This window comes from Pempheris klunzingeri, chromosome 4, assembly GCF_042242105.1.
Source record: "Pempheris klunzingeri isolate RE-2024b chromosome 4, fPemKlu1.hap1, whole genome shotgun sequence".
Lineage (NCBI taxonomy): Eukaryota > Metazoa > Chordata > Actinopteri > Acropomatiformes > Pempheridae > Pempheris > Pempheris klunzingeri.
The window spans coordinates 7,887,112-7,907,599 of NC_092015.1; the positions used below are offsets into that span (position 1 = coordinate 7,887,112).

General features: G+C 42.3%; 1 protein-coding gene across 1 annotated transcript in view; it reads right to left on the minus strand.

The window, feature by feature from the left end:
* Positions 1-4,133: 4,133 nt before the first annotated feature.
* robo1 (roundabout, axon guidance receptor, homolog 1 (Drosophila)) overlaps positions 4,134-20,488 on the minus strand; it is a 123,640-nt gene continuing 107,285 nt past the window's right edge. The window contains exons 19-30 of the mRNA XM_070829613.1: positions 18,950-18,976; positions 17,346-17,388; positions 15,455-15,609; positions 13,056-13,442; positions 12,242-12,358; positions 10,937-11,081; positions 10,426-10,656; positions 9,340-9,836; positions 9,084-9,245; positions 5,932-6,198; positions 5,649-5,842; positions 4,134-5,356 (exon numbers count right to left, since the gene is read on the minus strand). Coding sequence (XP_070685714.1) covers positions 5,342-5,356; positions 5,649-5,842; positions 5,932-6,198; positions 9,084-9,245; positions 9,340-9,836; positions 10,426-10,656; positions 10,937-11,081; positions 12,242-12,358; positions 13,056-13,442; positions 15,455-15,609; positions 17,346-17,388; positions 18,950-18,976 — 2,240 coding nt within the window. The 3' untranslated portion in view covers positions 4,134-5,341. The remainder of the gene's footprint in view (positions 5,357-5,648; positions 5,843-5,931; positions 6,199-9,083; positions 9,246-9,339; positions 9,837-10,425; positions 10,657-10,936; positions 11,082-12,241; positions 12,359-13,055; positions 13,443-15,454; positions 15,610-17,345; positions 17,389-18,949; positions 18,977-20,488) is intronic.

Here is a 20,488-nt window from a genome sequence, read left to right on the forward strand (position 1 = left end):
TTTTATAAACTTGATAAATATTTCCGGTCAACATAATGTATGATTTAGTATTACTTTCTGACTGATGGATCTGCAGTTAAATCACAGAATATCAGCCTTCTTTGGAATTCTATTAGGTGTCTTTTTAGACCTCTCATATCAGTGTTTTTTTTTTTTCTCTACACCTCGTACATAATTAGTGCAGTCAATCTGGTAAATGTATCTAATCAAAGTCTTATAGCAGTATTAATAATTATCATAAGCACTTTGATAAAGACCATTGCGCATTGGTGATATTAAATGTTAGATGGTGAGATCAGCTTACAGATGCAAAGAGGACAGCAGAGGCAAAAAGCTGAGGGAGGGAAGATCCCAGGGACGGCATGAGGAGGCTATATTCCTCTGGGTTAATTGTGCGGACCCCATCGGCACTAAATAAGGATGGTTAGAATGACTGGCTAAGTGACAAATGGATGTACAAATCACCGAGATTACTTCCCAGTTATTAAAAAAACTTGGATCTGGCTGGCGTCCACACTCCCTCTCTCATTACGTCTGGCAGTCTCACCACTGACGGCTATCTTTTACAATAACTCATCTCAGGCTTGTTTCAACTTGTGAAAATTGAACTAAGTGTTTAACATTGATTAAAAACAACTTTTTGTAATGATGTGAAATTGTGATGAGTTGGTTGGTAACATCATTAAACGCAAATGAGTTTTGATTGATTGTCTGAAGAGGTGGCGTTTGACCTGCAGCTGTAGTCTAAATGGCTGTGGAGAGGTGCTGCTAAGCTGTCTAAACACTGTGCACCTGTGATGACGGGTTCCTCGCTGGCATTCTCGTGGAGGGTAGCGACAGTAAGATGAGTTGTCAGACAGTGCACAGCTGTTCACTTAATTACCTCCTAGTTTGGGAAGGAGGTTAATGAAGCAGTTTGGCGATCAGAGAGAAGAGACAGCCTGAATGTGCACAAAAGAAATTAGTTTCTGGCTGCTGGAACAGAGTTGAAAGCAACAGCAGTTTAAATTATTGATTGCAAAAACTGAAACACTGAAGGCATAAAGAAAGAGGAAGCTGGTAGAGGAGGAGAGGTTAGCGTGCTTTACGGATTTGTGCATGTTTCGAATACATTGGCATGTCAAATTGTGAGTAAACCTTTTGTCTGTAAATGTACTTCCTTCTGAGAAATTTCTTCATATTTGCATTCCAAGATTTGTGCAGATGTTATTTTTAGTCCTAGGAGCCTGTAAAAATGACTTCAGCGAAAGAATATGGTCTGTTTTTTTTTTCTGCAATTGTGTTTAGTGCAATTAAAGCTCCTCATTGTTTCTTTTTTAGGTTTGTAAAGATTTTTATTTAACCTAGACCATTTTCTGTCATCTCTTTCTGCTTGGGTAGTTTTGTGGCTTTATCTACAGCTTGGCAAACATTGTTTTCTGTGGCTAAAAGAAAGCTTAGTTGTTGAAGGCGTTGTTTCTTAATATAATTATACATTTGTAATCATAGATTGTATAATTGAGGAATATTTAGATAATATAAATGTTAGAAATGCAACTGTTTTACAACAAATACTTTTTTTTAATATTCTGTATAAAACAGTACATATTATACTGTATTTTGCAGTGTTACCACCACTCCTTGAAGCACTGGCTTTGCAGATATTAACATTAGCCACAGAACTTCTTGTGTGCAAAATCCTCACTATTTGAAAGTTGGAAATGGGTTCTGTTGAAAACAACTAATTGTTTCAGCTTCACAACTCTACAGTCATTTGCTGAGCGTTGCAGTTGGTATACACAATAAGTGTATAAATAGATACAGTGATGCAGGTATTTTTCATACATATGAGACAACCTTCGAAGTGAGGGAGAAAAAATGTAACATTATACTAAATACACACACACACACACTCATCTTTTTCATTCCCCTTCCCCCAGTTTTAATGCTGAAGACATGCCAGTACACCTCGCAGCCTTCCCCCACGCACACAGGTAGAGTAACTGTTAGGACCAGACCAAAGACCATTCAGCCTCATTGTGAATATTCATGCCATTATGGGGTGAATAACCCTGGCAGCCAATGTATCCGCTTAATATCCTTAATCACCTGCATCTCATTGTGGAGCCTGGACACACCTCCACTCATTAAAATGATGGATGGAGGCATAAGGGGTTGCTCTCCCTTGTTCCAAATTTGTACTTGTTTAGAAAGGTGCTTATTAGAGAACACCTGGGGGAAGGAAGGGGGGAAGGGATCTCAAAAAGCTGAGAGAGGGGCGGTGGAGGAGGAGGAGATGGGCAGTGGGAATTCAGTTGTTCTAGCTGAAGCATTATAAAAACATTAGAGATAACTGATATGTTTGATTAGATTACTTCTGCAAATTCCTGTAGTTTTATATGTAAAAAAAAAAAAAAATCAGAACTAAAATAAATGTCTTTTAATGCCAAAAAACATTCCAGCAGATGTAAAATTTCTCATCACTGATGGCTTTCAGCAGAGGACTCAGAGCCGTCGCTCTCTTGAGGCTCCAGGACGCTGAGGTGGGCTGCACTAGACATTAGCTTGTAAAAACAGGACTTCCATTCCAGTTCTTTGAGGCTCAGGAGGGAGTACAAAGGGGAGGAACCATCTCTCTTTCTTCATCACTGATGTTTGAATAAGCCAGACAGACAGCAGTTGACATTAAAGAGTCCCACAGGCCAGGTTATTGCCTCCGTGAGAACAAGCAGTAGGCAGGTTAGACGTAATAAACTGGAACAAATGTATTTCGGTCTCCAATTAGGATAAGTCGCTGTCTAAAACCGCTCTGTGGCGACAATGTCATCTTCTGATTTTATGGATATTTTGTTTTGCCGCGTCAGCAGCTATCCCACCGGCTAGTGAGTGATGAGAAGTAAGATGAGTACTATATACGCTCTCTTATGTAACCTCATTTAAGCCTCCTTACGCCTAATTGGCAGCAATCTAGGCCTGTCAAATTGAATATAATCCCTTCACTATTGGTTTTAGCTTCCCTCTATGGCTTCAAATGCCTTCACTGAATGACATGGGATGGCAATATTGTGAGTATGAGTAATGGAGAACACTAATGGAATTGGTATTGGGTAATACATTTGAATAGCTACTGTACAGAGCAGAAATAGCTGTTTAGCCTCTGAGCCAGGGATATTGATAGTTCCCTCCTTGACTGTGTTGTTGAAGTACATCGTGTCCTTTTTGGTTGAGGCAGATTTTAAATTAGAATGCGATAGATGCTTTGACATTGAGCTTTTATTATGATGCTTTTTATTTATAGTTATAATAAATGTGTCCATAAAATACGTTTATTACTTTTATGAATATTTTTTTTCATAACTCCTCAAATGTTACTGTTGTGTACTCTGCAAATATGGTTGATAAGCATCAGCTAAATGGTTAGAAATTAAATCTGTTTTCATGGTTTTGATCAAATAAAAAAAAGTTGCATAATTAATTTCTAAAGGTTAAGGATGATAAAGCTGCTATATTTTTAGATGAACAAATCCCATAAAAAGGTTAAAACCAACCATGAATAGATTCCATTATTACCTGTGCCTTTACACACCTCCATCGCTCCATCAATCAGCCACATTGCTGTGTTGGGCAGAGTCAGTTTCAATATGAGGTGACATAAACTACATTATTGATTATTTTAAAGATCAACAGTGGTGACTGAGATGTCATTGGTACCGGTACGTTTAATGAATTAATGATATGAGTCCTCTAAATAGCTACAGCTGTGTGTAAAGTTCGCACATAATGACAGCTGTTGTATCACTGTTGTACAGCCTCATTGATGTGACACAATCAGTAAAATTACATGACTTCTTTGTAGAGCAGGCGGAAGTGTTGACAAGCAAGCGTGTGATTAAGGACTCCTCTACATCCATTTATAGCATGTCTGGCTGTGGGAGTGGAAATCGGGCTGTGCATGTACACCCAATTTCCCAATGATATTTTCAACACAGGAAGTGTGGACAAACAGTTTTATAGGTGTGATTTTAAAAAATGGAGAATTTTAAGAATTTTTTTGAAATTTTCTTATCAACAGTAAACCTGCCTTACCCTTTCAGAGAATGTGAACAAATGACCAAAGGAACACGTATAGTTTCAACTTTTTTATTGATCTTTTTTTGGTTCTTTTTACTTTTTTGCTTTACGAAACAAATGTTTGCAGATGTCCTATGAATAAACAACAGCGCCCTTTCTCCCTTTAAAAACAGGGGCCTGTCACCCCTGCCTTATCAAGAAAAGAGACTCGTCTTGTTCAATTACAACCTCTCCAGATTCCCAAAGTGACTCTAATTTCCTGTATTTGACATTCATTTAAGTGCATTAGTAGACAACATAACCTTTTCGATTAATGTGCAATAGCTGAGTGTGTGGTCAATGTGAAAACATATTTACATTGCAGCTATGACTCACATTAACTGTCTTTTTCATCACTTGAGCTAGCTTCAGAACCGGAGAGGGAGACAATCACAACGCAAGGAGTCTCCTTTCAAGCACAGCCTTCGTAAACAGCAACTTTTACCTACATCATCATCGTCATCATCAGGATTAACTAGACTCTTTTGTCATACCTGTTTTCCTCCAGTAAGACAAAAAGGTTAATAGATAAAATGGTTTAAAATAAAGTTTAGTGATTGTGCTTTTAAAACCAAAGTAAAACAAGTAACAAACATTGACGACAACACGAAACATAACAGTGCATTACAAAAACAAAAGAAAAATATAGAAATCCCAAAGTGGCACTTTCTTGGGGCAGCTAAATAATATAGCAATTTACAACATGGATGGAAATGATAAAATAATTATATTTACTGGCATAATAAAATTAGAAATTGCAAAATAAAACAAGGAAGACAAATTTGAGGTACCACAATGGGTAAAACAAGAGGACATCATGTATACACGTATATTTACAGACAGTCCACCCCGCTCTGCTTGCAGTTATTTTATTACAGTAACTTCTGACTGTATGGGCTCCCAAAGTTCTTGTCAAGGAAGGCAAGCCGAGTCATGTCAATGTCTGGAGTAGGATTTCACTCCATATTGCATTGGAATTAAACATAAATATACTACTGTGTATTTTGTTTTGAATGCACCATTGTCAGACACTTTCCTTTTTTTTTTTTTTTTTTTCAAATGGACATAGAAAATGATAAGTTAGAAAAAAACCATTGGTCTGTTTTCCAGATGTAAAGAAACACTACTGATGTACAGTATAATGGCAGCCAACATGAAGGTGAAATACTGAGATATTTAAAATTGAATAGAAACAATGGTGCTCCACTTAGGACAAAAATCGGGACAGTTCCTTGTTTTCTTCCTCTGTTCTTCAGCTTTCTACCATCTGGATTAAAATAGAGAAATCATTTTTGTTAGCATCTGTTTTTCGTAACCAGATATCATCACATTGCACATAACTGAAGTACAGAAATGTTAGATTTAGTTAGATTTGAGGTCATTTAGAAACAATGCCACCATTAGTTTGTTCATGGGGAAGCGCTGAACACGTTTCTTTCATCTTGGTCCCAATTCTCAATTCTAAGAGATCCTTATCAAGATTGTTTGTGCTCATGTTAAAAACAATCTGAAGATCAGATCTGTTGGGGTTCTTTCGTGTGCACTTTAACATCCGTTACCTCTAGCTCTTCATCTCCTGGTTGGAAGGCCCCCGTGGTGTTGAGGCCCATATCTGCAGGGTTCCTGCGGCCTCCTTCGCCTCTCCGTCGACCCCCTGAACCCCTGGAGGACATGGAGCTGGAGGAGCTTGGGTCTCGGGGGCTGTTGACTGTGGGGAACTGTGGTCGGCTATAAGGCAGAATGTCCTCTGAACCTGGGACAAAGAACAATTGTGGGTGAAATTGAGCATAATCAAATCTAGTGCACACAGCGTTGAGGGATTCCCTCACATTGTATCTGTACCTGCGTGTTGGCGTGCTTTGTTGGTGGTGCTTCCCTCATGTTTATTTCCTTTCCCACCGTGAGCAGTCTTTTGTCTCTCCTGAGCGTCTTTGCGTTCAGATGAGCTGGTTCTTGGGTCTGAGCCGTCTCGGGGCCGATAGCCTCCTCTCTTGTCTCGACCATCACCTGCTTTGGGAGAAATCACTCCCCGGCCCTCCAGGGCTGCCTTGGAGGGGTGTGTGGGTGACTTAAGAACTGCTGGAGGTGGGATGGGCGGAGGTGGGAGATCTGAAGAATAAACACAGGAAGTAAGAACAAAACATCAAAACTGGGGCTTAGGTAATTGCACAAGACCGAGTAACAAGAATCTGTGTACTTTAGAAACTTGAGTGTGTATCATCTGTCACTCAGTTGTCTCACACCTGCAAGGTGATGCGCAAACACAGCTGCAGTGTGTGTACATACACTCAGAGCTGTACACACGGCCCTGCTGAACGGAAACTCCACCACACAGACAGTAAACAGAACAGATGACATTAGAGACGCTGAATAAGGCCAGAGAGTTATGAGATTTGAGCGAGAGGCAAGAGAGCAGGAAGAGAGGAGCGTGACGGTCAGCAGCTGGCTCTCTGACCTGCTCGACTTCCCCTGTCAATGAATCAATGCTGCTTGTCCTTGAGCCATTATTCATTCGAGGCCAGCCAGTGGGCCGCCTGGCCTTTCACACATCACACAGCCATCTAAACAAAATGCCGAGAGAAAAGCCTCGTCTGCTTGCGATCGATGGCTTTTCATCTTCTAATCAGCTTCCGACCTGAAGGATGGTTTTGTTGGCTGCCAGACCCATAATCCACATAGGATTATAAAGTTAATAAACCTTGCAAGTGCCAACAATTACACCTTGCTTGCATCCTGAAGGCTACATTTAGACTCATATGATTATGGAAAACTGGACTTTAAGGAGAATCAAAGCTTTTATTTCCTTTTTTACACATGAGAAGCTAATGGGGCATGTGATGTCTTTGCTGTGTCTTGTTGGCAGAATCAGGCAGCTTCAATACACTCTTCTGATTATCCTCCACCTCCATCCACTCCTCCTGAATACAAAAGGGGGGCAGTCAATATCATACAGCAGAGAGGCGTCTGCAGTTTTTTAATATCTCTCTTGCCTCCTGAGTCCTGCCTCAGCCCGAGTCCGATCAATGCCACTGTCTGTGAGATATAGCTCACTACACAGGAGGAGCAGAGTGCCTGTTAGATTTATGAGTAAATGTTGGCGAGGACAGAGCTCAGGTCTGAGAAGTGTCTCTAGGCTTGCCAAGGAGGGTGGATCGGAGGGCCCTGTGGTTAATTAGACAGACAAGGCTGAGACAGATCAAACGAGACAGGAAAGGGTTAAGTTCAGAGAGGAGGTAGACAAAGGCATTAGAGTCAAACGCAATATGAATCATGGAGGGAAATATAACTTGGGTGTTTCCACATCCACTGTGCAAACAAGAGTGAAATGAGTAGGTCAAAGAGGGGTAAGGAGTGGAGAAGGTATGGGGATTGCTTCCCTTGTGGGTTCACTTGTTTTTCTGTGTTTTTCCCTGCTGCCTTTACTGATGGTATTTATGTGTTGTATTTATAGAGATGCTCCTGGGAGAGTAGTCTCAGTTAGAAAGGTAGAGAGAGACACAAAACATTGTATAGAAATACATAGGGATGCACATTACAGCGTAATGTGAGTGTGTAGGGAATGTTTTCTTTCTTTTCTGTCCTCCTTCAAATTTCATGAAATCCCCTTCCCTCACCTCAGGACCAGTCTTCCAGACCACAGACAGGGTATGTAGGGTGGGGGTTGAAGAGGAGACAGTTGGGGGGGAGGCAATAACCTCCAAATGAAAAACAATCCATTCAGATCAAATGCAATCAGCAGGAGGGCTGATGGACAGACAGAGCTGCAGAGCTGTCAGTCCGCCCCCTCGCTGCTCAAACAAAGACGGAGGCGAGGGGAACATGAGAGAAGAGGAGAGAGTGGAGAGGGATGGAGAGATCACTCCAAAGGGAGGGGCAGCGGATGGGGAAGAGGCCAGGATATAAGGATGATGGCAGGAGGCGGTGGTTCAGGGTTGGGTTGGGGGTGGGATGGGTGGGTGGGTGGAGGGGTGGATGGGTTGGATTTTCTGCAGTGATATAGCTGGTCTGGCTCCCAGTGAGGTGGATATTAAATCTCCCTGCCAAGTGCTTCCAACACTCAAGGACACCTGACACTAAGAGGAGAGCCAGCTCTGGGACAGCACACACTGTACACAGCGTGTGCAAACAGTAACAGATGCATATAAAAAAAAAAAAAAAAAAGATCTTCCCACAAGATCAAAGCCGAAAAGAAACGACCACAAAAAAGTGCCTTTCCACTGGTAGGCTGTGTGATGTAAAGAATGGTGCTGTAAAAAGCCCATTACTCTTTTACTTAACAAGGTTAAAGCTTTTTCTTCAGTGTACAGGTGCTCCGGTATTTAGCCCCTGTTTGGTTTATGTCCGAGCCCTGCCGAGTGAAAGGTGGCACTTCACTATGAGCCAGAGCACCTGGATCAATTTCATTAGTGGCTAGAGTGGAGAGACATCCCAGTGTCAGCATAGCCAAGCTGGGCAGAGCTCCCCTGAGACAACCCCCTCCTCACAACGGCTCTGGCCTCCAGCCCACCACTCGCCCGATCTGTTCAGCACCGTCACAGATTAGGAGTGATGCCATGTATGCAAGCGCATAAACACACGAGAGAAGATGATTAAAACTCTGGCTCACAGCACACCCATACTCAGTCATTTACAGACACTACATCACAGTTAACTGCACTTTTACTATCCATATCTATAGAGGGAATAGAAAGAGAGCCATTGATACAAACTGGCCATCTGTGTACTTGCGGGATACAAGTAACCTGCTGCTGCTGCTACATGTCTATCTCTCCATCAGTCTGCTGGCTGTAATAATACCTTTCACAGACAATCATGTACATACCTGTCAACTTATATTTTTTATATCATGTGTAGTTTCTACATTATAAAATTATGCTTTTGTTTGGTGTTGCTCATTGCAGTCCACCAGGTAATCATTAAATAACCTGAGCTGGTATTGTCTAGAAAAAAATAAATTCAGCTCACCTAACATTTAGATAGATAGGATTGTTTACCTTCATTATAGACTTCACGTCGCTGGTTTCCTTGGTGACCTACAGGATGCTGTTTCTGCTTCTTAGGAGGCCTCCTTTGTACAGCTGCCATACTCATGTTACTGTCTGTAGACACCGGGCTGCCAGGACGGTGGCCTGATGGGTTTATTTGGTATTTTCGTGCTGAGAAAAGAGAGAAGAATTGTTTGCTTTTACAATTACTCAAATTTCTTGCAGTAACATTTCCTGTGAATGTGGCTGACCACATAAAACCCACCTGAAGCTCCTCCAACCTCGTGGCCCTGTGTGTTGGGATATTTGGCCACCCTAAGGCCTGAATATTCTGCAGCTGCAGCAACCGCTTGAGCAAAGTCAGCATCAGTGAAGAAGGATCCATCTGATGAGCTGACGGCGCTGGACCTCCCCGAAGAGACATTATCCTCTTCAGACGCTGACCCCCATCCATTGATCATGGAGCCTGTCACCGAGCTCTCCAGGTCGCCCATGCTGGACGCAGGCGTCTGTTCAAGCCCTCGTAGCAGCAACCTTCGTGGATGCATCTGGGGATGGTGAGGGTGTGTGTTTGGGTGGGTATGGTGGTAGTGCATCTTGGCCACCTCTGCATCTGTCTCGTCACCCTCCTCCTCCTCTTCCTCCAATATATCCTCCTCCTCCATGCCGTCTGTGTCCAAGGCCAATGGGCTGGTGATGTACCCATATGTGTGGGAAGGAGAGAGGGGCCTTGGAGGGGGTGGGGGGCTCACAGCATGGCGCCTGCAAGAGGTGAGAGACATACAGTATCAGAATCCCATCTAATTTTGGATAGATTATGCGGAAAAGCCAGTTACCATGGGACCACACTGCTGACTTTAAATGTTTTACCCAATTAAATACAAAATATCATGTACTTTACAATAATTCTGATGACTCCTTGTGTTACATCAAAGCACATCAATAAGACAATAACAATGATGTGAATCACTTTTCCTGCTCACAGCTGGATTACCACACACTGTCACTTTGACAAGAGGTAAAATGGACTAAATTTAGGCTGTGATGTATTACAACTCTCAAAATGCTGCAAGTTGACTTTTATGCTGAACTGAAATGAACTGAAACAAATGGCTCCCAGAAAGGAAAGGAATCAATCTAAACCAGAAGATATGGTTTTGAAAAATGGCCAATAGTGCTGTACAATATACAGAATTTGGAGTTAATGGGCTAAAACATGGAAAACATTGTGAATTTCAAGTACTTTAGAGATCATGTTTCACTATGAGGCTTTAGAGAATAGACACCACCTGTTTTTTGCTACTTGTTATGCTTTTAACCCAGTAGACTGTTTGATGCCATGCAGGTGTACCTGCGTTCATGGCTGTCAGGTGCATCCTGGAGCATCGGCTGCATCTCCTCCTGGGGTGAGGGGGTGAGAGTGGCTGTGGACTGGTGACTGTAAGATACGGCAGCAGGGGAAGATGCTGCCCCTCGGATTGGAGGAGTGGGCCCCCTCTCCATCTCCTCTTCATCCTCCAGCTCATCAGGCTGCAGGTACATGTGAGAGGGGGGCATGGGGCACTGCATGTCTGGGTCACAGCTGCCAACAGAGAGAAACGAGCCTCATTACCTTCATATCACTCACAAAAAACAAGAATGTTTTCATATAGTGAAGCCAGGAAAACATGTACTAAATATTCATGCCATCCTTCTATCAAGGTTTGACATGAGTATAGCACTAATAGATAGAAAACCCTTGGGGCTAATGCTTGCGATGAATGTGAGAAACTGTAGAAAAGGCAGGAAGAATGAACCACTATTTAAATACAGTGCGTGCCTGTCAGATTGTCTGTGTCTTTGTCTGTGCAGACATGTCCCACCTTTCTTCCATCGATAGAGAGTACTCCTCTGTGCTCCGACTTGGGGGTGGGTTTGCAGGGGGAGGGGGCAGGAGGTCAGCCCAATTCATTGTGCTCTGTTTGGGTAGTTTGGGGGTGCGCGTTCCTTTCTTCTGACCCTGACTCCCTGCTCAAAAATGAGGGGAAAAAAAGCACTCCATCAGTCAAAACACACCTACAGACACACAGACTTAACATTTGCTCTGTTTCTGAAAAACACATCAATTATTAATGTTGAAGAAATAGCAAGTTAATGAGTAAGGAATTGACAGCAGATAAAATGCACTAACAAGTCTGTCTGACAAAGAAAAGATAATTTTACATTTGAGAGTGCAAAGGCTAATGCAACCTTCCACTTTATGCAGACATACATCTCAGTTATTAAATGAGGGGAAATTCTATAAAATGCAGTCATTTCCCTACAGCGGTATTACCGAGAGAAAAGGTAGGGAGAAGACGACAGAAAGGGTACAATTAATACCAAACTATTAGAATTGTGAACCAATGAGCTGTGAGGTGCAGTGAGCATTAAAGGGTTCTCCTTAATGGCTTGAACTTCAAACGCAATATCAGAATGGATACATGGCATTAAGGTGGCAGTGTTGCATGCCGTCTGCAATGTGTTACCATTTGTCCTTGTCTACAGACAGACATTGAGGCCCTGATGAAATTAGGCTGCTCCATACTGGAATTAAAGTAAAGCCAATTAAAGGAAACAATGCAAACTAAGCAAGGACAAACGGAGAAATGAAATAGAAAGCAAGAAAACAAAACAAAAAAACAGAATTTATTCAAAAATATACTTTGATCTAATTTGGTTTAAAAATTCCTAGGAGGACGTTGCACCCAGACAGCAAAATACACAAGCAAATGTCTGGCATGGTGCTCATGCCTTTGTTCAGAGGCATTATTGTCAGTTTTCTCTTTATATTCTGCAGTTTTCCACTTTCTGAAGGCATCTTCCTTTCAGTTTCTCTTCAAGATAGGCTTACATGGAAATTAATCAAATTACCATTTTAAAGCATGCATTATTAGCGCCTCAAAGTGATTTATTGCTTTTGAGCAAAACAGGGATTTTCAAATGGAGCTGGGGGGTGTATGTGATTATATGGTTCACAACAATAATAAGCTGGGAAAATACTTTGGCAGTTAAATAAAAAAAAAACACACAGAATAAAGCTCCAAACAACCTTAAGAGAGCGAGAGTCTCTTCGGATGTGTTGATTTTATAACCCATGACTGCCCTTCCTGGTTTTACCCATGTCTTTAATGCCCCAAGCCTCTTACCAGAAGTACTGCTGCTGCCTCGGTCGGAGCTGTTGTAGGAGCCTCCAGTGTGGCTGTCATGGGTTTGGTTGTAGGGGATGGTGGCTGGCATAGGGCTGTCACCTCCTCTGTAGCGGTCTGATAATGGGGAGAATCAAGTGTTTGGTTAGCAGATATCTTGCCAACTCCAACCTTTTCAATCAAATGAAGGACAGCAGTTTATCAGTAGTAGAAATGGACATTACACAGAGCACAATGTAGTGTTACACGTGACAAGAGACATGCAGTACATGCTTTGCAATTTTCAGGTGAGTATGTGAACACGTGCAACATCTGCAGAAAAAAAAAAAAAATCAAAACTATCACACCAGATGTGGTTCCTTTCTGCAGGTACAACAAGGTGATGATAGCTTCATTCAAAGCATCTAAAGACTCAAGAGTTATCTTTGTCTTTCCTTTAGAAATCTGACACCAAAGATAAACCTTCACACCTGCCTTCATCACAAAAACACAACCCAGATACCGTACAATGACAGCAATTCAGACCTGGCCCACATTTAGCGGCAAAGATTAGACATGATTGCATGGAGGGTGATGAGGGGTTACGTGAATGCCATACAGACAGGCAGAAAGAAAGAATGACGGCGTCTATGCTGACTGAGAAGGAGCGAGACAGAACCAAGGGAAATATGAGCATGAAACTCTTCTACAGGCTTCCACAGTGAGGCTGAAAGAGCCCGGAGAGGAGAGAACAGAGGGAAAAGTCAAGTGTAGGGAGATCATGGCTCGGAGTTGACCTCTTTAACCATGGCTGCTGGGTATTCCACACACTCACCCTTGTTCAGCTTGTTTTGCTCCATGATGTTGTACTGGAGCTGGGAGCCCATTTCTTGTTTCTGCTGTAGGACTGAGGTGGGCTTCCAGCAGTGTTTTTCATTCATCTCCCCTCCAACCCCGAGTCCTCCTCCACTCCCTCCGGTTCCTCTGTCTGAGTTCATGTTGTTGCCCATGATGGACGATTGGATGAGCTGGGTGGTGGCGTATGGTGTCGGCTGGCCCCCTGGACCCACAAAGCGGCCCTCTTTCAGGTTTGGACTGTTGAAGGTCTTCATCTCATTGATCTTGTTGGACAAATCAACATCTCCATAGACTCCTGACTCAGGCACAATGAGGTTGGTCTGCTTGTTTTCCATCTGGTTGTTATAATTGGCGATGCAGTCGGCTGGAGAACATGAGGAGGGTATTAAGTCAATCTCGTCTACTGCTGATCAGCCTAGCAGCAGTATGCCACTTCGGTAAAAGCTTTGAAACAATAGGGCGTCATCTGACCTACTGCAGAGCTGAAAGCATTTATTTGAGGAAAGTGAAATACATTTACATATTAATTTCAAGTTTTTGAAAGATCACTGTGCCTACCAGAGAGACATTTCTATTTCCATTTAAAGTCTCAGTTTTGTTTGGAAAATGATGATCTACTTTAGGCGAGGGACACAGGTGGTATTACACCTTCTTGCTCAGCCTCTTCTGAGTCTCACCCATGACTCAGTGTGGGTGTCATCTCTGTTCTTTTCCATCTGACAGTGGGAGAGTCTTTGCTCATTGAGAGGGACAGAGAAACATGTCTGTATCAAAGACCTGGAATGAGGCGCGCAGTAAAAGCACAGCTCCACTGACAGATCCAATTTTCCCTGGCTCATAAAATATTCAAATCCTCCAGCAGATCTGAGAGCCAGCCTTGCGGTAAATACCAAGGACGGCCATAGGTGCATGCTGCTCGTGCCATGCGCCTCACATTTCAGCAGCATGGAACAGCTCGATACTTCAAAGGTTGATGTGTGAAAGCGCCCCTATGGCTGAGATAAAGGGACATTAACTCCTATTTCTTTGCTCTGTCACCTAGTCAGTGATCCTCTTAATGTTCACAGAGTTTAGGTTTGGCACACACACAAAGCATGCGTCTGGCAAGCTCCTTAGTGTCATACAGCAGGGTGTCATGCGAAGAAGGAGGGCTGCCTTTAGCCTGTTATTCCCTGTTAAACATCTCACACTATGTTAATGTAGAGTTAAACACTTCAACCGCAGAATGGTGATTAGCACCAAGAAAAAAAACTGAACTTGATGACTATAAAGTCTATGAAATGAATTATTAATCCTCACTGAGAAAGGTTTGAAGTAAGGAGAAACTATTGCATGGCTGGATGGATATTAGGCCAAACAGCTGAATAGGAATTATGGGCAACCCTTAAAGGCACAGTCCCAAAGAGCATAATTTAGAACATAAAGCATTTCATTGCAGTCCAAGTTTCCGAGGACAGGGTTGTTTAAGACTTGGGTCACAGCTGAAAATTAATAACATTAAGTCCCGTGTCATCCAAGCTAGAATTTTTGGCTGAGAGTTTTACTTTTCTCTTTTCAGATAGGTCACTGTGCGTGTATGTGTGTATAATAATGCATATTGTACAGTAGTACTGTATTTGGAGTCCAAATTCGCTCCTTATACTTGACAAATGTACTAGTGCTGAATAAACTAAAAGGCCATCTGGTGGCATTCCATAAGTCTCTTTCACTTTTTTCCTCTCCACCTACCCATCTTTACTTTAGCTCATTCACGCGCTCTACCTCTGCACATACGTTTCAGTCTATGTCTTCGGTTACACTTATTCATCATCACCCTGCGCCCCCCCCCCCCCCCCTTTCCATCTGGTCTTCCAGGTGCACCTTTCTCCTTATATCATTCTCTCTTCCTCTGCTTCTGGCCACTGTCTGCAGTCCAGCCTTGACCTCTTCGCCCGCTGCACATTTCTTAAATAACTGAGCACTTAAGGGAAATTACATTACGTGCTATAACAACAGTATGGAAATCAGCAGAGCAATTCGATTAGCAACAGAGTAGAGCCATAAGCCCCTCTCAGTGTGCTCCTTTTATTTCCTGCCTAAAACAGCTCTACTTTAACCTTAGATAAATCAAACACACCAGCACACAGCCACTGTTAATCCTAATATTTCTTCAGGTTTTTCCTGTGGAGACCTATACAAAGAGATACACAGAACAACTCCCTAGGGAGCTAACCTAGATATCTTGTTTTACTTCCTTTTGCCCTGCTCCTTTCCCCTAGCTCCTACGTTTCTTATCTCTACAGTTTTGTTTTTGTTTGTCAAGGACTGCATCATTGCGTTTGAGGCCAGTGCTTATTTTGGTTAGTGCCGACGTATGGAAGTGTCAACACCACGTACCTGGGCGGCTGTATGTTGCCAAGTTGCTGTCGCTGTTGCCATTGCCTGCAGTGCAGCAGTTGATGCTGCAGTCATTGTGGTTGGAGCAGGAGTTGGGCCATGTGTCAGCCAACCAGGGCTGAGTGGCAGATTCCCCGATGTTTAGCAAGCCAGGCCTGTGAAAAATGGGACCAAATGGTTAACAATAGTAAGAGACTAAGCCAACACCACAATGACATTTATGTGAATGAACTGAAACACCCACAGTAACATAATATTTGAAAGAGAAGATTATGTGGAGTTTATTTATCCAGCAGCTAAGAATAGGAAAAATAGAAATCCGGCTTTAGTACTTTTTGCCTTTTGGACACACACATGCACACACAGGCATAGGGAGCACAGTAGAAAAAAGCCCAGCTAAATAAATTGTGTGTGCTTGACTTGCCTACAGCCAATGACACTTTCCCTGAGCCCTTGTGAGCATTAGCGATCTGCCTGGATTAGACAGCCAGATAAAATTCACTCCCAATGTTGCGAAATGTGCGTCCTGAACAGCCAGTGAACCACAAACGCCCTCCGAGTAGATTTCTTGGTGTCGCACAACATCTCTTTCATTTAAAACGTTTTTTTTTTAGCTCTACACACAAAAGTGAAACTTGAGCACCAGCCGAAAAACCCGTGTGGACCGGTCCTTCACATCATCTTCTAACCATCCATCTCTATTGTTTCCGTGTCTTGCTCCTATTCACTTGGCTTTAATCCCAACACAAAGCAGCATCACTTGTTCAACAAGACTACTGTACAACCTGACCTCACGCCAACCGCTTCGTGTTAAAAGAGCTGAGAATAAATAGCCTCCTATTGCTCATGAAATGAATCAATCTAGCATATAAAGGGAATGCAAACTACTATACCAGGGCCATACATTGTTTCAGCATTCAAATCTCCACAGAGCGACTCCCAGTTTGCATATCCCAACACTGAATTAACATTGAATTATGTTTCCTCATTCCCTCTCAAATGACTCATTTCTTGGATTCATTTTGGGTAATGAACACATTTGTCTTGTACGGCCAAATACAATCTCACAATAGCTCCTCAATCACCCCTGCAGTTGTATGTTGATATTGAATGGCCATTGTCTTTGTGCAGAGCTTACACAGCCTTGCTGCACATGGGATTTAATCATAGAACTGGATAATATAATGAATATGGATTTACTGCTGATGGCTCCAAGCTAGCTATTCATTAACACATCAACAACACAAATGTACACTTACAGTCAGTATGGTGTACATTCAGTACTTTCAGTAAAGAGAGGGCCACAAACGCATACATGCATACTTCCTGTTTTTGTCTGTGTGCTCAATTTTCACTGTTTCCCATCTGTATGAAAACATGCCAAATGCCATCCAGTGGAAGTACAAATGAGCAAGCTGATACTTAACCAAGCCTAATTCTTTACAGTCTCACTGTTTAGGCACAATGCACCATTCCACAACACGGAGAGGTGTGCTGCCACTGCTATTTGCATGCATTTCTCTCCATGAATGTTTTAGGATGATGCTATGGCACAGCCTTGTGGTTGATTGTGGCTCTCCACCATATAGGATGAGGATGACATACTACATACTGACAGACTACATGGGGCTTTGTTCCCGTTATCATAGCATAGTTGGGGCACCTCCTCAACCCTCCTCGGTTCTGTGGTGCTTAAGGAAGTCACAGCACGCCCCCTAGTGTTCATTTAAGAAAAGTACACTTGCCCAACCCTATTTATCCATTCAGGACGGTTTAACATCCTATTGTATTTGTTATTACACTTTAATCATCATTTAATGTCAAGAAAGGTGATTCAAATTTCAAATATTATGATAGACACTCTTTATAAAAACAATAAATTAACACTTACCTTCCAGCGCTGCTTACACCTTCTCCGCCTCTCTGATATGCCACTGAAAAGAGAGAAAATGATGAGCTTCCAGCATGATTTCACCACTATTATATATGTGATCACATCATATTTGCCATTGTCATATAAACTCAGCAACAATTATTTATTTGTCCTTGAACGGTCAGTTTTATGAGAATTGTATGAGTGCTACTTTGTGTGTGTGGTAGTGTAAGTAAGCATGTGAATGAATGTGTGTGGCATAATTCGGCTGAGTCACACACACATACAGCAACAGGAGCAGCAGGAGGAGGATATGTAAGAGGCTTATGAAGAACAGAGATGCAGAGCTCTTTGGTTTTCTGGCTTGGGTTCAGTGTGTTTGAAGCTCTGTGCGCTGCAAGTTGGACTCTTTCAAGGAGCTCTAAGCTGCCGGTGTGTGAAGGAGAGATAAACTTCTAACTTTAATTACAATCTCTTCCCTGAGAGGAGAGAAGGTGCAAGAGGGGTAGGTAGGGCTTTGGCTGTGTCGATTCCCTGCCTCTTTTTCAAAACAGGAAGTATGGTTTTGGCCTTTGCATGCAGCCAGAGGACCTCTTAGATTAGCTTTCTCTAATGCAAAAAAAGTATCACAATCTGGTTCGAGATTAAAATCAGCATAATGCACTGTTGTGTCCTGATTTTACACTGGGTACCGGGGCGGAGATTTTCTTCTTATCGAGACAGAAATGTAAACACACAAAGCAAGAAGTAGGTTTCACCTGAAAGATTTCCAGCAGATCATGAAACAAGCTTGCAACTGCAAAATTATCCTACCTGACCGCAAGCCTCAAGGCAGACAGAAACAACGCTGCTACTGTTTAGATACGACCTCCGCACAGACAGGATCAGCCAGTGTAACCACACAACACAACACAAACTGTAGAGTATTGTCTCTCTAACTCTCATTCTCCTTCTCTCACTTCCTCTCACCCAGTCACGGCTTCACATTCAACATTACACTAAGCACTTCCAACACTCCTAACGCACCTCTTGGGAGCTTCAGACTATTGCAAGTCCATGGGTGAAAGAATAAGGAGGAGAGGACTGTAAATACAAACTTGCAAAGAGAGAAGATAGAGAGGCACAGAGAGAGCTTTTCTTTTATCTCTTTTACGCGGTGTCACTTCAATTCACAGATAACCTCCTTAGCTCCACTGCCGCATGCCTATATCCAATTGGTGTGTTGGAGTGCTGGTGGTGTGTCATTCTCTAAAATCCCATCTGAGGTTGCCAGAAGCACTTTGATCAAGTTAGCACTAGTTTTAACAGCCTCTCAGTAGTGTGGCCTGTTTCTCTTAAAGCATAGCATTCTGACATGACCCAAGCATTTGGTGGAACATTTATTTCGTGGTAGATCTTTAACCTCTGCCAATGATTGGCTCCTTTTATGGGGACACACTGAGTTTTCCTTGCTGACTTCTCTACACTCCATTTCTCTTATTTCTCTTCTCACTTCTCTTACAGTTGCTGTTCCAGCTGCTGTATCACAGATACCGTGAAAAGACTAGTGTTCATGTGCTGTACAGTTAATGACTAAAAACAGACATCACTTGCATAGAGGGAAACAAAATCTGAACGCTTACCTGTTGGTGTGAAAGTAAAGGATGGCACTGTTGGGACAGAAAAAATGGAAATAAATTTTAATTATTGTGCCTTTGGACACAATTGATATGCTTCATTGCCACACAGCTTCTGTTAAAGTACACATGTCCACAAAAAGTATTCTAGACTGTATTCACACGCTACCCGCTGGCCCCTAGCCTTTGATCCCTGCAGACATCCCTGGACCCCAACTGGGAGAAAGTGAGTGTTGAGCCAGCTGCTGGTTCAAATCCTGGCCCAGTCTGTCAGAGGCCTGCTGGGTGGGGGTCACACACTAGGGAGATATCTGTTGCGATCTCTAACACTCACATCATCACCCGTGCAGCTCAATTACTTTGAAGAAGTGAAGAATGTTACAGTATTTATTGCAGTTGATGCAACATTGCAGCAATGCTGATAGGCATCCAGTACACTGACTTAAAAATGTGCAAGAAATGTTGCTGTCTGCCTTGAACCTACAGTATAAGGGGAACATCTGCAAAGAAAGATACTGTTGTTGTCATATTTCCATGTCCTCAAACAATGTATTCAAATAGTACCTGTGCCAGCAATTGTCCTCTAAATGCCACAATCATCCTATCACGTTTGAATCTCTCCTCTTGATGCTCAAACAAGTCTAAAGATAGGAACGGTTGTGTGGCTTTTATCTGTTTTATGAATGCCTTTGAAGAGGAGACAGACTAGCATTTGGTAGGCAAAACAGGCTGTGACAAATGTAAACGTGATTGAAATACATAAATCAGGTTTCTATTCTGATACAGGACAGTCACAGATGTTCAGTCCCAGACTAGATGAAGCTGTAACTGAGCTGAACGGACTCTTTGTTTGGTAATTATTTAGTTGCTGCGATGTGAGGCTTTTAAGCTGATTTGTTTGGATTATTTTAGTTCCAAGATTTTGAGGAGTTCTGCAGCATGTCTAATAAAGCTGTATTGCACAGTGTCATGATTTATATTAGTTCTGATCAACATAAGGTTTGCATGATTGCATTAATTGGCAGGGGCATAAGAAAAAAAGCTATTTGAGATTTTTATTTTATAAATTTAAATGTGAAATCTATTAAAGGCAATGCTAACATACACTGTTGCACACATTGCACAAGCTCCAGTTCAACCTATTTCACCCTGAGTGCAGTTTGTTGCTTCATGTGGTTGCAATTATACTCTTTTCAAAACATTCTTAGTTACCAGTTCCAACAAAGACCGTGGCCTCATGTGGTCTGGGTGCAGGAGAAGGAGAATGTGGGGGAGCACGTTTGCCTACTGTGCCCCTGAGGAGCTTTGTGAGTTTATGTGAGTAAACATCATTTACATATAGAATCACATAAAGTCGGATTCAGAGGGTAACCTCAGCCTACACAGTCCTTTCTAACCTGTCCACAGATCATTACTGCACACTAAAGGCTTCAAAATTACTATTCTGCATCAAATGTTCCCTCTGAATAACCTCTGTTAATTATGTTAAAAGAATTCAGGCATTGTTTAGTTTTGTTTGAGACTGTTTGCTTGGATGAAGGTGTC